General features: G+C 38.9%; 1 protein-coding gene across 4 annotated transcripts in view; it reads right to left on the bottom strand.

Annotated features, from left to right (window-relative positions):
- The window catches only part of TIAM2 (TIAM Rac1 associated GEF 2), a 297,053-nt gene that overhangs the window by 67,140 nt on the left and 215,253 nt on the right, over nt 1-14,660 (bottom strand). For all 4 annotated transcript variants that reach the window (XM_044001912.1, XM_044001913.1, XM_044001911.1 and 1 more), the window contains one exon: nt 878-981. In XM_044001912.1, coding sequence (XP_043857847.1) covers nt 878-981 — 104 coding nt within the window. The remainder of the gene's footprint in view (nt 1-877; nt 982-14,660) is intronic.

Here is a 14,660-nt window from a genome sequence, read left to right as displayed (position 1 = left end):
AGGGTCACACAGCTAGTAAGTGTCAAATGTCTGAGGTCAAATTTGAACTCAGGTCCTCCTGACTGGAGGGCTGGTGCTCTATCCACTGCGCCCCTCAACTGCCCCCGGAGCTTTACTTTTTAAAATGGTAATCAATTTCAATATTAAATCAACTCTAGATAGGATATTCATAAGAGTAAGAACATAGTAGTAGGGACTGAAAATAGTAATAGTCTACTGATTAGTAAAAGAACCAGATTCCTATGAAAGGTGAAAAGTACTGACATCAATTCCAGAACATCAGCAATCAGGGCATTCTAATATTCATATTTGGGCTTGTAGGTTAGCCCGCATTTAGTAGGGGAAAGGAGGTTGAGGCTAAAGGAGGGAAATGGGAAGTGTAGCATTAACTTCTGATTCTGCCATGTTGGAAGCCCCCAACCCAGGCAGACACATGTATCTTCAAACTTTCCCCAATTGTCTGAAATCCTGGGGATTTATCCTTAAGTCGAAGTGACGGTATCATTTTCCCATTTCTCTATGGAAGTAATACAGTTCAGCTAGGACCCAGAGAGGTGTGAACACCTCTCAAGAACCTTACCTTCCTGGATAGCAAGCTTCTACAGTAATACTAATCTTAGCACAGGCCAGCCCATTTATTTATGCTAGAAGTGAAGGAAAAGAGGTGAAAGACAATGAACGGAGGAGGTTAATGAGGCTCTTGGTTGTATCTTAACTATAAAATGCCATTTCATTCATGAGGCAAAAATCAATAAATCAAATAATTAGCATACAGAAGGCTCTCATTTTAACCCGTATTCAGGTAAAGCTAAAAGTTCGATTTAGCCCAAGTCTAGTATTTGCTTTCCTGTCAGTATAAAATGTTTTGGTATCTTACCCTAAATGTATGTTCAGTTTTCTCCCTGTGGGTAACTTGGTCCAAGGTACCATCGGTTTGGCTTCGTTTCAAACCAGCCGTAACATCAGGAACATTGCTGAAATCTGGATTTAAAAACAACAAATATGAATACTTAGCATGGCCATTTCCGGGCAGCAAATTTAAAGGGCTACAGAAGGAAAAAGGCAAAACCAATAACATGCCAACTCAAGCTGTAACCTTCTCTTCTATAAACCAGGTCTCAGCTTTTGCTAACATAATATCTACTACCTTCTATCATCTTATGACTTCTATCCAGCATCATTTGTGTTACCAATTAAACATACCAATCAAAATGATGTTAACATGCCTCCTTATTCTTTCTTTTGGAGTTCATCATATCATTTTAGACACCCTAAGTCTTAAATCAAACCATAAGCAATATCATGATACACGCTCCTTACTTCATTTCACTGAAGACAAATATCCAAAAAGCTACATGCAAACCTGCTACCACATAGTAATTTCTCCCAACAAAACAGACTTTACCCATTGGCAGGTGGAATTTTTAATTTTTCCAAAATTACCAAAGGCTAGAATCAATTTGATTTATAATTAAAAGTAAAAAATGTATTAATAACCCTTTCTAACTTCCAATGTGGAAATTAACACACAAGATTAAGTTTAAATGGAGGGGCATCTAGGTGGCACAGTAGATAAAGCACCAGTCCTGGAGTCAGGAGGACCTGAGTTTAAATCCGGCCTCAGACACTTAACACTTACTAGCTGTGTGACCTGGGCAAGTCACAACCCAAATTGCCTCACCAAAACCTTGCACATCACCCTGTTCTTACCACCTCCTTCCATTATCTTTTAGATTTGCAACTCTCTAAAGAGCCCGAAATAAAATCCTTTTTGTTTGTTTGTTTGTTTGTTTTGTTTTGGTGGACAATGAGAATTAAGTAACTTGCCCAGGGTCACACAACTAGTTAGTGTCAAGTGTCTGAGGTCACATTTGAACTCAGGTCTTCCTGAACCCAGGGCCTGTGCTTTATCTACTGTGCCACCTAGCTGCCCTAAAATTCTCTTTTAGAAAAAACAGAAGAGGTTTTTTTCCTAAATTTTCCCACCTACAACAACCTGACCCCTCAAAGGAAAAGATGCCAAATGATTTCTGCTGTAACCAGAGAGCATAAATCATGGACCTATTTGTCTGAGCAGTTCGGTTGGACTTAAGTCTTCTGGCTGCAGGAACTGGTATAGGACCAACCAAGTACCATGGAGGCATGGGGGCAAGAAATTCAAAGCTGGAGATGAAAACCCTATGAGGTTTACAGACCTCAGGAAGTGAAAGATGGACACATGACATATTGATTTTATTCATCAACCTAACAATATAGCCAAGTACTGGAGGTGATGTGGTCTTCATTCAGTTTCTTTGCTTCTGCTTTCTGCACTCCTTATTCTCCACACTTCAGCACAGCATAAAGCAGTGAGTAGAAAGCTGACCTCAGATACAGGAAGACATGGGTTCGAATCCCTCCTCTGACTCATACTGGCTGTGTGACCATGGGCAACTCACTTCATCTCTCAGTGAAGTTACAGGAGGAAACTCTCCAAGCTTGTAAATGCCAGAGAAGGTGCAGATTTGCATTGGCAGAGAAATGTCCTTAGCATGCAGGAGCTCTCTGTACATGGGTAGGCTCTAAATGGTACCCAGCTATCCCACACAATGACTGCAAAACCAAACCAAACCACCTTTCCAAAGGTAGGAGTATGGATAAGTATGGACCAAACAGATGCAGTGCATCTAATTTTTGTCCCAAGAAAAGGAGCCTTCTCCTTGTTCTGAGAAAACAGCATGACATTTCCAAGGTAAAAAGGAAGGACATGAGGATTATGAAGGGATCTAGACAACAGTGAAACATCCCTCATCTCCCAATGATGATGAAATCACAGGTCCAGTCCTTATCTCTCCTAGATAATTAGGATGGGAAGAGATTTTTATTCTCAAGCCCTATTTCCATCATAAAGGGAGGAACTGACCTGGCTAAATCCTCAAGAGTAACTGTGTTTTCTGTAATTCTACAAACAAAGCTGTGTTCCCAGAAGCACTAGAGCCACCTTGAACTACTTGGATGTTGAGGATGAAAGGAGGAGACACAGTCTGGTAGGCTCCAGGACACCAAGAAACCTTCTAAAATACAGGTTACATTGTTTTATGTGTATATTTTCTGGAATTAGGGCAGGCTGGTAAAAAAAAAAATGTGGAGGCTGGTAAAATTGTAATACTTATTTACAAAGCTGTTTTAAACAAGCAGCAAATTGATATCCTGTCCTGGGTGCCACCAAGCCTATGTATAGCTCCACTTTTACATTCTGCCCACGTCATGAGCAGCAGCTGGCTCAAGTGAGTCAATTTTCCCCAACTTCCTACCCAGGAAACTAGTTTCGGATCTTATGAAGCCATTCTCTTCTTGGTGTAAAGGCTACAAAATTAATTAGGAAATAACTTTGCATCGATAATGACAAGCATTTACTTCACTCCAACAATGTGCTCAGTGGAAGAAAAATTTTCAGAGATGCTCATCTGTTCTGTGATCTCTATTAGCAATAAGTATATTAATTCATAACATCATGGATTGGGAACTGGAAGGGTCTTTTTAAGTCATTTGGTCAAACACACTCATTTGGCAAATGAAGAAATTGAGACACATAGAGGTAAAGTTATTCCTTCGCCTTCAGTGCACACTTCGATACTTCCAATATTTTGTTGGTGTGGGTATTCCCACCACTAATGCAAATAAAATTCTTCTAATCGAATAAATGGTCTTTTGTCATCGTCATCATCACCATCATGCTGCAGACAACCTGATAATGAGTCTCTCTAAACTTGGTGAGGCTGGTCTTCATATCAGACAGACAAAGACTTTGCAATGGTGAAAGCCTATACATATTTTTAAAAGAAGTCTGGTTAAATGAATGGAGAGAATGGTAGAGCTAGCCTCAAAACCAGAATAATGTGGGTGCATGTATCACCTCTGACACATCCTAACTGCGTGACCTTGAACAAATGACTTCACTCCATGCTTTAGGTAATTTTAAGACTATAACTTGCAGTTAAAGTGCAGACCAGCATTGGTCTAGGGGGTTTTCTTACTTGGTAATTCCCAATGCTAATGAAATCACAGGTCCGGCCCCATTCTCTCTCCTAAATAATAAGGATGAGAAGAGATTTTTATTCTCAAGCCCTACTTCCTCCATAAAGCCTTCCCTGATTACTTCAGCCCACAGAAAGGTCACTTTTTTCCAAGTTCACTTTTTTTCTGCATCACCAATTACTGTACTTCACTCGTATGCTACATTATTTAACTGTGTTCGTGTGTTTCTATTTTGTCATACCACATGCACCCTCCACTATGAAACTGTCAAATCATTAAGTGTTTGGTACTCCTTTTCTTTCTTCCACAGGGCAGAACACAATGGTGGGAGCACACGGGCTCTGTCCTCTTATAACATGTGCCGAAGTGGAATGTTATCTATCTGCCACAAATCTACCAAACAAAATGAAGAATTCAGGGTAGGTGACTGATCTACTTTTATCCAGTGGACAGAGCTTCTCTCCACAGAAACAGTTTTTTCCCCCCATTTGATCAAGATAAAGCAAATTGTCTAGATGAGATCTAGCACAGAAAAAGTGAAAGATGCACTGCTGCCCATGGCCACTTTAGCAGAGCAGTGAAGGCAACACTACTGCCCACATTACAGTCTGAGGCCTATCACATGTATCCCTGCATCTTCACCCAGGACCACCAGGGGAAGGATGGTAATCTTCCACTTTGGGCTTATGCAATCGTCCTTAACATTCACTCACAGAGAACAACCATTGTGGCTGACAACTTGGGGGAAATGGGGCTGAAACAACCTTTAGGTGGAAGAAATGTAGAGGGAAAGAAGTAATTCAGCTTCTTCTCTGAAAGTCAGCACGTCAGCACTTAGCGCATCAATGCCCCACTGTCAGCCAAGTAGCTGGCAACCTCGAATTGGTTACAATTAAAGGGTAAAAATCCATGTTAAAGTTGCACCAAAGATACAAACTTAAAAATAGAAACATCAGGAAATGCAAAAGTGCCTCACCCACACTGTGCATAATCTGAATTCAAAGCACACGTTTACATCATTGCCAAATTAAATCTTGCATAGTTAATATGAAAGAGTGTGGGCTTCTCATCCAAGGATGAAAAAAAACAACACTTGCCACATCAAGGGATCTAGCCCTGATTTGCTTAGGAGTGTTCTTTGGAAATAGGTAGTAGGAGAAGCAGCGACTGGAATACTGGCCTAGATCCCTTGTCAGTCATCATCTGCATCTCTGGTCCCTCTTTTCTGTCCTCACTTGCCATCATTTCCTTGGCAGTAAGCCTCCTTTAAGCCAGCAGCTAAAAGGACTGGGAATGTGTTATAGTTGCTGTGGATACTTAACTATTCCTGGTCCTTCCATAACCCCAATACTCCTTAACTGCTTCCTCCTTGGGGACTCAGATGAGAAAGAAAAAGAGGAGGAAAATAGCTAGAGAGATGCTAGGTGAAGAGAACATTCAATTTGGAATCGGAGCACTCAAGTTTGAAAATGAGCCCTTATCAACTACCAATCATACAACTTTAGACAAGTCATTTTACATCTTTGGGCCAAATTTTTCACATCGGTCAAATGGGAATCACCGGATCATTAAAATCTTTAAATGATCACACAGGGTTGTTGTGGTGATTAAGTTCCAAAATATAAAGTACTTCGTATGTTACTGAGCACTGTATAAAGACAAGCCATTATTGTTATTGTTGTTATTATTATCATCCCCTGGAGGAACATGTCGGGTACCTAAGAAGGGATTCTAGTCATCCTGGATAACATTTGTAACATCTGAGGTCCTTTCAAGTTCTAAAACTATGAACATATGACATCTGGTCGTGAGGCTTAGGGGAGGGAAGAGGATCATGTATAGCAACCCTAACTAAGTACCGCTACCAAAGGTCTAGGCTAGCATCTGGCAATTAGCAAACAAGGACCCAAGACTCAAACCAAAGAAATGCTTCTGAGACAGATCGCCTGAATATACAGCAACAGAAGTTATAAAAAGAGTTGGCCTGCAACCCAAAACACAGTATAGGAAGTGACGAGCTCAGGAGGATTATTCATCTAACTTATTAGCACTATGACTTGTAAAGGCTTCAGATGAGGTGCATGCACAAATTTCAGATACCAATCAATTCATTTTGAGAAAAAAGACTCATCTTTTTAAAGTTTTCTTACAGGTGTATGAAGTTTTATTTGGGGATCTGTTAATAGATATTTTTCATACCTGAAAAGTAAATAGGGAATTGAAAAAGTAAATAGAGAATTGAACTTAAACATAAATTATTACATCAAGAGAACAATTAAAAACTATAACTGTGGATACTTTAAAAATAAAGCATTTGGATTGACAAATTGTACATTCATTATATTTGAGAAGAATTGTTATCATAGGATCAAAACACTTTTAATCATTAAATCACTAGGCCATCCCATTACCAACACCACCACAGATAGGTAGTAAGTATAAAGAGATAATCTATAAGGTTTGAATTTTTAAAATAGCAATCAAAGAAGTTACCTGAATAATAAATGATTTAATTATGTTTGTAGAAACATAATTCATTATGGCATTAGAATGTAGATCTGACATTTAGTAGTTTTTATAACTGTGTCAGAAAACATGAGTCAAAGTAATAAAAAACCCTAGAATTTATTTGTATAGCCCTTGAAGATTAGCAAAGCACTTGAGATAGATTATCTCGTTTGATTCTCAGAACAACCCTGCGAAATTATTATCCTCTTTTTATGGATGAGGAAACTGAGGCTGAGAAAGGTTAAGTGACTTGCAGAGTCACAGAGCTAATAAATGTCTGAGGCAGGATTTGAATTCAGGTCTTTCTAATTCTAATTCTAGTGCTCTATCCACTACTATTTAGTTGAAGAACCAGTGACAATCTCAGAAGAAAATTTTGAATTTACTCCTTTTCTATAAATATCTTTAAAAGGCAAAGAACATAAACAAAAGACAGTTTCCTGATAGATGCAATTTGAACATTTAAAATATGAGATTCCAGATAGCCAACATTTAAGTTTTTCATAGCAATCCTAAATTCCTTGTTCTGCACACACTGAAAATTACCAATTAATTCTCAAAATTCGAATTCATCACAATGTACATAACATACTGTTAGTTTGTACTGATAAGCTTTAAATTATGCATTTCCTAAAGTTCATGTTTAAAATCTACATATTTAAAGTATTTTTCATTTAATTACAGTTTCTCTAAACTTCCATTCATGCTTTTATTACAAAATCCTCAATGCTTTTATATACTTCTCTTAAATCATGTAAGCTATTCTGTGTCATACTAGTAATTATTACTCATCACCATTCAATGAAACAGAATATTAATATACCCATAAGTTCCAGAGAAAACACTTTCCCTAAGCCTGATATTATTTGAGTAAATTATGTTGGAGAGTTTGCAGGTGAGCTATTAGATAAGTAAGCAGATACAATTTTGGTGACCAAGAATTTTCGTTTTGTTTTTTTTTTTAATCAAATTCAAGGTGCTCAGTTCTAAAATGAGAAGCAGGATGGCATTGTGGAGATAATACTGATCTTGGAGGCATGGGGCCCAGTTTGAATCTTGCCTCAGTCACGTATTAACTATGTGCTCATGGGGAAGTCGGTCTCACAGAGCCCCAATTTCATCATTTTTTAAAATGAGGAAAATGCAGAAATGAGTATGATGTAAAAAGAAAAGTTTTTTTAAATAACAAATTAAATGGAAATAATAATATTTATGTTATCAGTCGCAAAAGCTTTGCAAAACTTCTTATAAGTGCTTCACCTTATAACCCATCATTTTTAAAGTGCCATGACAATGATCTTTTAACAACATAGATATAATAATGATGATAACAATTACATCTGTCCTAGTAAGAAAGAAATCAACATGTTGATGCTTTAAAAGTCAGTGGGCTCCAAGGCAAGTTTAATGTGTTTTCTGTAGCATGTTACAAATGCTGGTTTGGGGTATCAGAAGTAGCCCGCAAATCATCAAGGATATATATGACTAGGAAAGGAGATGAGCCAATCATGTAACAGGTAAACAGACAGATCGACAGCTCAGATGCTGTACTGATTGATTTCCATGAAGTTAATGATTTAGGTGACCTTAAAATTCTATTATCCACATAAGAAGAAAATCAAAGGCAGCGACCAGAACAGATCACTGTTATGTGGTAGAGAAGTAAATTCATCCACAAGAGTACCAGAAAAAAATATGAATTTCATGTTGCTCCCAAATTCATTTACCTGATAAAGTTATTGTTCAGTGGTACAAAGACACTACTACTCTTCCAATCACCCAGCCCCCAATAAAATAGGTTTCCAAGCCTTCTTAATCTTACCCCTGCAATATCCTGCCTCTCCTTTTCCTCACACAGTCTTATATCTAGTTCAGCCCCTCACCTTTTGCCTAAACTATTGCAATAATCTTCTCATTGGTCTCCCTAATTGAAGTTTCCTGTCCATCTTCAACCCAGATGCCAAAAATAATACAAAGATTGGACCATGACACCCCCTACACAAAAATTATCAGTGATTCCTTATTGCCTAGAGGACAAAATTTATCTCAGCACAGCATCTGAAGCTTTCACAATCAAGTTCCCCCCTTTCTTTAGTCTCATTTATTTCATATTCCCTTTCACATGCTCTTTGCCTTTTGTTTTGACCCATTCATTGTTGATGACATTGGGTCAGGAGATAGACAAAAGATTGAAAAGAGAATTGAAAGGGTGGGGGGGAAGCCTAACAGTTTTGATGATGGGAGGAGGTTCCATTCATGAATGTTCCTACACGTAAGGGGCAATGTTCTGTGAAGGGGGAGAAGGACATTGCAACTGATGTTGTCTGTAGGGATTTGGTGTTCAAAAATACTGTTTTTGTTATTTTAATGTTATTGCTTTTGGCTTCTCTTCTAGACCGTTCCTTGTTTTGGTGTTCCCACTGGCATTCCTAATTAGCTATCCTCTCTTTTGCTTCTTTGGGAGACTTGCTATTGCAGAGCCAAGGTTCTCATATTCTGCAAATTATTTCTGCTGTACAGGCCACAAATTCTGCTCTCAACATTCCTGTTTCTCTTTAGAACACTCAGGAACAGTGTGCTGTGGTTTCATGTTCTTCTCACGTTCCACAGGGTCCTCTGGAGGCCATATTCCCTTCTGCTATTAATGTTGGTTTATATTCTTATGCTCAAGGTTCTTTGAGTTTTCTTTCTCTTATGCTCTTTGGTAATTCCAGTTTTCCCCCCTCATTTTCCCTAATTGCTCACTTTCTGACTCCTTCCCCTCCAATCATAGTTTCTCTGCAGGCTGGCTCTCTAAGTATCTCAACCTCCTCGGATGCTGGGTGATTCACCATTCACTAGCCTCGGTCTCTGCACCAGTGACTTTGGCGAGACAGAATCGGCCTTAACAGCGTGTTGGGCTCTTTGCCTCAGGCTTAATGGAGTGCCACATACCACCCCACACAATGTCTTGTCCTGTTCCCTTCATTTCTCAGTTCTCTGTCCTGGCAGTACAGAGTGGTGCCCTAAAAGCGCTATTTCAGTTTGGCAATATTTCTGACATTTGGTTTGGGGGTGCAGGGGCGGGTATGGTATTGACTTCTACTTCAAGCCCAAACACATGTCCTATCCCTTTAGGGTTGTACCTCCAATCTTCTACATAGATGTCGTGCAGCACTGTAGCAGTGCTGGATATAAAGACCCCAGCAAATGGCTGCAGTTTAGAGCTTAGAAAAGAGGGAGAAGGAACGGGGCCTAGAGCTGCATTTTGCTATAAGCCTGAGGGTTAGGTTGGCTGGTACAGCTTTGTGCCTATAGCATGGTAGGGAAACGAATGATGTGTGAGCTCAAGTTACACATGAGTTCATGAGGCTTGGTTTTGGGGTTCCCAGTGTCCTAAGCCACAGAGAAAGCTGCAATTTCTTTACCTTTGGCACACAATTTCTGTTCTGGAGAGGCTTTAGAAGTCCTGAGGATTAGAGAAAATATCTAATCTTCCATCTTGTTGGTAACATGACTCAGAAGTTCAAGCTCTCCATTCCAATCAATTGATCCTATTAACCCCCACACATGGCATTACATCTGCTCTTCTCTGTATCTTCAGAAAAGTAGTTGTCCATGTCTGGAATCACTATATCTCAGCATCCCTAGCTTCCTTCAAAGTTCAGCTCATGAGGCTTAAATGCCTTCCTTCAATAGCCCTGCCCTGTCCATTTGTTAATTCTCTCTTTCTTGAGATGACTGTGTGAATAGCCTGGGCTGGTGTGAGCAACACAGAGACCTGCCTCCTGTGCCACTGGGGTGGAAGTGGCCTCCACTGAAGGGCTGTCTGTGTCTTTAAAACTTGCAAGACTGAGCCAATCGTCCTTATTCAGCTGCTCTTCTCAACCCTTCTCTTTTTCCTTTGTCCAGAGGTAGGAGATCACAATTGACCATAACAAAGATGCCACAAACTGACCCTTTGTTCCCTCTGTTTTATCCCTTCTAAGAAATGGGCCTGAAGACTTTTTTTTCCTCTTCTGTGCCTTTGTCCTCGGTTTCAGGTTCTGGAAGCAATCCGCAAAGGAACAGGAGTTCGAGCCATGAGGACCTTGCAGCCAAGATTGCAGGCAGCATGGTAGAAACAGCCTATCTGGCATAGAAGCCTTGAGAAGCTTGGGTGCCTGGGACTTGAGAGTGAAGAGCGTTTTGGACTTGGAACTGGCACTGTGCACCATAAGAATTGAGCTAAACTATGAACCTAATCTCTTTCCCCTCCCCAAAAATAGGTAATGCAAAGGGGGAGAGAGATTATGGTAGGAGTGTAAGTTCTCACATTGGTGATTATAGCTTCTGAAGTAAATATTTCTATGTTAAATCTTATAAGACTGTTAGTGGCTAACTGAATTAGAATTCAGGGGAATGAATACCTCCTGCAATTGAGGGAACATCAATTAGTAGGGGACTGGAACTGTTGTCAGGAAGTACAGACACTCCAAATCCTTTAAGAATACCAGAGAACCCTGGAGGAGGAGTAAAATTGAAGACATCTGGCCCTCAGGTGGTGAGGGCCAGGGTGGTCTATGCTTCAATTTACTTACATTTTTATTTATATGTGTACATGTTATAAAATATAAATTGCTATACATAATGACTACTGCAATGTAAATGAAAAGAACAACAAAATACTATAAAATTATAATGACCAAGCTTGGCCCCAAAAAAAGATATATGAGAAGGGCCCTCCCACCCACCTCCCACTGGATTTTGCAGAAGTAGGATACTACATATGGAATATTATATGTGTCAGACTTTTTTCTTGAGTTGGTTAGTTTTGCTAAAATAGTCTCTCCCTTTTATTCTTTGTTATACAAGATGCATTTCTGGAGTTGGGGGTGGGGAGGTAGGGGAAAGAACAGAGTGGGAAATGGAGGTTACATAAAAACAAAAGATCTCAAAAAATTTTTGTTTCTAAAAGAATGTAAACTTCTTTGTTTTTGTCTTTGTAAACATAGAATCTAGCACAGTGCCTTTGAAAATGCTTGTTGAATTGTTCTTATTTGAATTAAGCTCCAGCTGTAACTTATAGGTAAGCAAACTACCACTACTGATATATGGAAAATTATAGAAAAGCAAAATCTGATCATAGTGAATTTGCAAAATAGGACTCATTAAACTTATTTGCGTATGTTGACTGTTCATGTTGTTTTAAAGGTCCTCACAACAAGAAGAGTAGAGAATTAAGAGAACTGTGAACATGGAAGACCTTTTCAGGGATGCCTGAGATGGACATGAACTTCTCTTTCAAAGTTAAAAAGGCAGACTCTGTGATTTGGGGCTCACCTCTCTGCCGAAAACAACAAAGTGAAGGAAAAGAGCTGTCTAGAAGAACGACAGATGGCACAGCAAAATTAGATGTACCCAATAGCTAATTCTCCAGGCATATTATAGAGGTAATGAGTTTGGTCCCAAAGGAGAAAAGGGGAGGAGCCCTTGATTGCAGAATACAATAATACTTGCAGTTTAAAAATATATTACTGATATCTTTTGTTTTTTATAGCAACGGTAGTTCCTAATTTAACCTTCTCCCCTCCATCTATCTCCCAGAACTATTCCTTATAATAAAACTGTTGGGTTTTTGTTGTTGTTGTTGTTGTTTTTTAAAGGAGTGGTGAATAAGTGGCTCAGTGCATAGAGCACTGGCCCTGGAATCAGGAGAACCTGAATTCAAATCTTGCCTCAGGTACTTACTAGCTGTATGACCCTAGGCAAGTCACTTAACCCCAATTACCTCCCCCCCAAAAGAAAAAGGTAGGGGAAAAGTTTAGCAAAATGAACTAATATATAAAAAAAATTGACATCATATATAGTATTTAATACTTATAGTCCCCTACCTGTGCAATGAATGGAGGTAGGTATCTTCTCTCAACTCTTCTCTGGGCCTGGGTTTGGTTATTATAATTTCATGGCATTTGGTTATTGTTTTGTTATTCTTTCTACTTACATTACAGTAGTCATGGTGTATATTGTTTTCCTGGTTCTGCTTACTTCACTTCACAACAGTTCATATATATCTTCCTATAATCTCTATTCATGATAGTCTTAACTTCTAACACAGTAATATTCCATTAAGCTCCTGTAATGCTTGTTTAGCTACTCTCTGATTTATGGGCATCTACTTTGTTTTCCAGTTTTTAGCTATTAAAAAAGGTAGCAGCTGGGGCAGCTGGGTGGTGCAGTGGATAGAGCACTGGCCCTGGATGAAGGAGAACCTGAGTTCAAAACTGGCCTCAGACACTTGACACTTACTAGCTGTGTGACCCTGGGCAAGTCACTTAACCCCAATTGTGTCTCTCTCTCACACACACACACACACACACACACACACACACACACACACACACACACACACAAAGGTAGCAGCTGACATTTGTTTGCAGCTTAGGATTTGCAAAGTGACCCATATCCATTATCTCATGGGTCCTCACAACCACCTTGTGGGATAAATACTACAGTTGTAATTATCAACTTTTTTACAAATGAAAATGAGTCTTGGTAAAGTGATAGAACTTCTAAAAGGTCAGAAGCAGAACTAGAACTCAGCTCTTCCCTAACTCCAAGCCCAGCCTTCTTTCCTCTACAATTTGATGCTTTTGATAAAAGACCAAAGACATAGGTCCTGCAGCCAGTACTTTTTAAACATGGTTTTGTTAATATTTTGCTATGTTGTTTATGCTAGCTAGAGAGAGTCCAAATGTCAAGAACAGACACATTAGGAACACAGACACATATGTTGCAGTCACTGCAACTAATAAGGCATCAAAATATTACTACTGATATATGGAAAATTACAGAGAAAAATTCTGATATAGAATTTGCAAAATAGCAGACACTGCACATATATATATATATATATATATATATATATATATATATCCAAACATATGTGTGTGTATTATACATTCACAGAGACACACAAAATTAAACAGAAAACCGATAAACAATAATAATTTAGGTTTTTGAAGAACCCCAAAGCATTATGATAGTCTATTAAAATAATTCTAATAGAAAATGCTAATAGTATGGATTTAATTCATTTGAAATAAAGAAAAGGATTGTTAAATAACTTTCTGAAGGACATTCTATTTTTTTTTTTATAATATAAGTTTGAGTATTTGTTGCCATCCTGTAATCTAGAGGGATAATCATTCATTTTTGGCCCTGAGAAAATATGAACTATTGCATTCTGTGAGCTGGAAGGTAGACTGCAATTATGGGGTTTTTAGGAGAACACACATAGTCTGCAAAAGGATAGTCAGAGAGAAAAGAATAGGAACTATATGGGCTGAGCAGCAGTGGGAGAGACTGTGTCCTTAGATCTTCCTAGAACTTAATAAAATGAGCTAAAAAGAAAAATCAGTGAGGTGAATGGAAGAACTGAAAGGAGAACTCAGTTGTGACTGAGGAGTGAATGAGAAGGCCATGAAGCCAATGAAGGCGTCTCAGAATAGCACACTAAGACAAAAGCTTACCTCTTAAAGGACTGAAGGAAACTCTAAAGGGCCCACTTTCCCTTCTGAAGTCTATCCAGAAATAGGCACTGTGATATTCTACCTTCATTTCTCTTACTTAATTTTGCTGTATCCTGACTTTCCTCTAAATACATAGAAGCCAAGGGTTATATGGAAATACACAAATTCAAATTAGGGCCAAGAGCTAAACCTCTCAATGTTATTTGTTTTCCTAACTGGGGGCTCTGAACTATAATGATTGTTTTAATAACTTTTTACCTAATATAAACTCCACAAAATAACAAATTCAAAGACCCAAGAGTTATCATATTAACCACTGGCTAAAAGTGAGCTAATCTTTTGTCACTGAGGAGATGGGGAGGGCTGAAATAAATTCAGCTCTTCCCCCTTCAAGAAGGGAAAATGGAGCAGAAAGGATTACATAGTTTCAAGTCAATCCCCCCCTCTACAGACACCCACCCGTGCGGCACTAGACAAAATATAACGGTGGCAAAATAGGCCTTCAAATGAGAAGCAGGAATTCTGTTAAAGACAGAATTTTTGTTCAAGTACATGTTGGACTAGCTGGCCTCTGAGGTCCTTACAAACTCTGGGACGCTGTGATTCTGAAAACTTAAGGTAGAAGGAGAAAGCTGTCAATAGGGA

This window comes from Dromiciops gliroides, chromosome 4, assembly GCF_019393635.1.
Source record: "Dromiciops gliroides isolate mDroGli1 chromosome 4, mDroGli1.pri, whole genome shotgun sequence".
NCBI lineage: Eukaryota > Metazoa > Chordata > Mammalia > Microbiotheria > Microbiotheriidae > Dromiciops > Dromiciops gliroides.
This window is presented reverse-complemented; position numbering and strand designations above follow the sequence as displayed.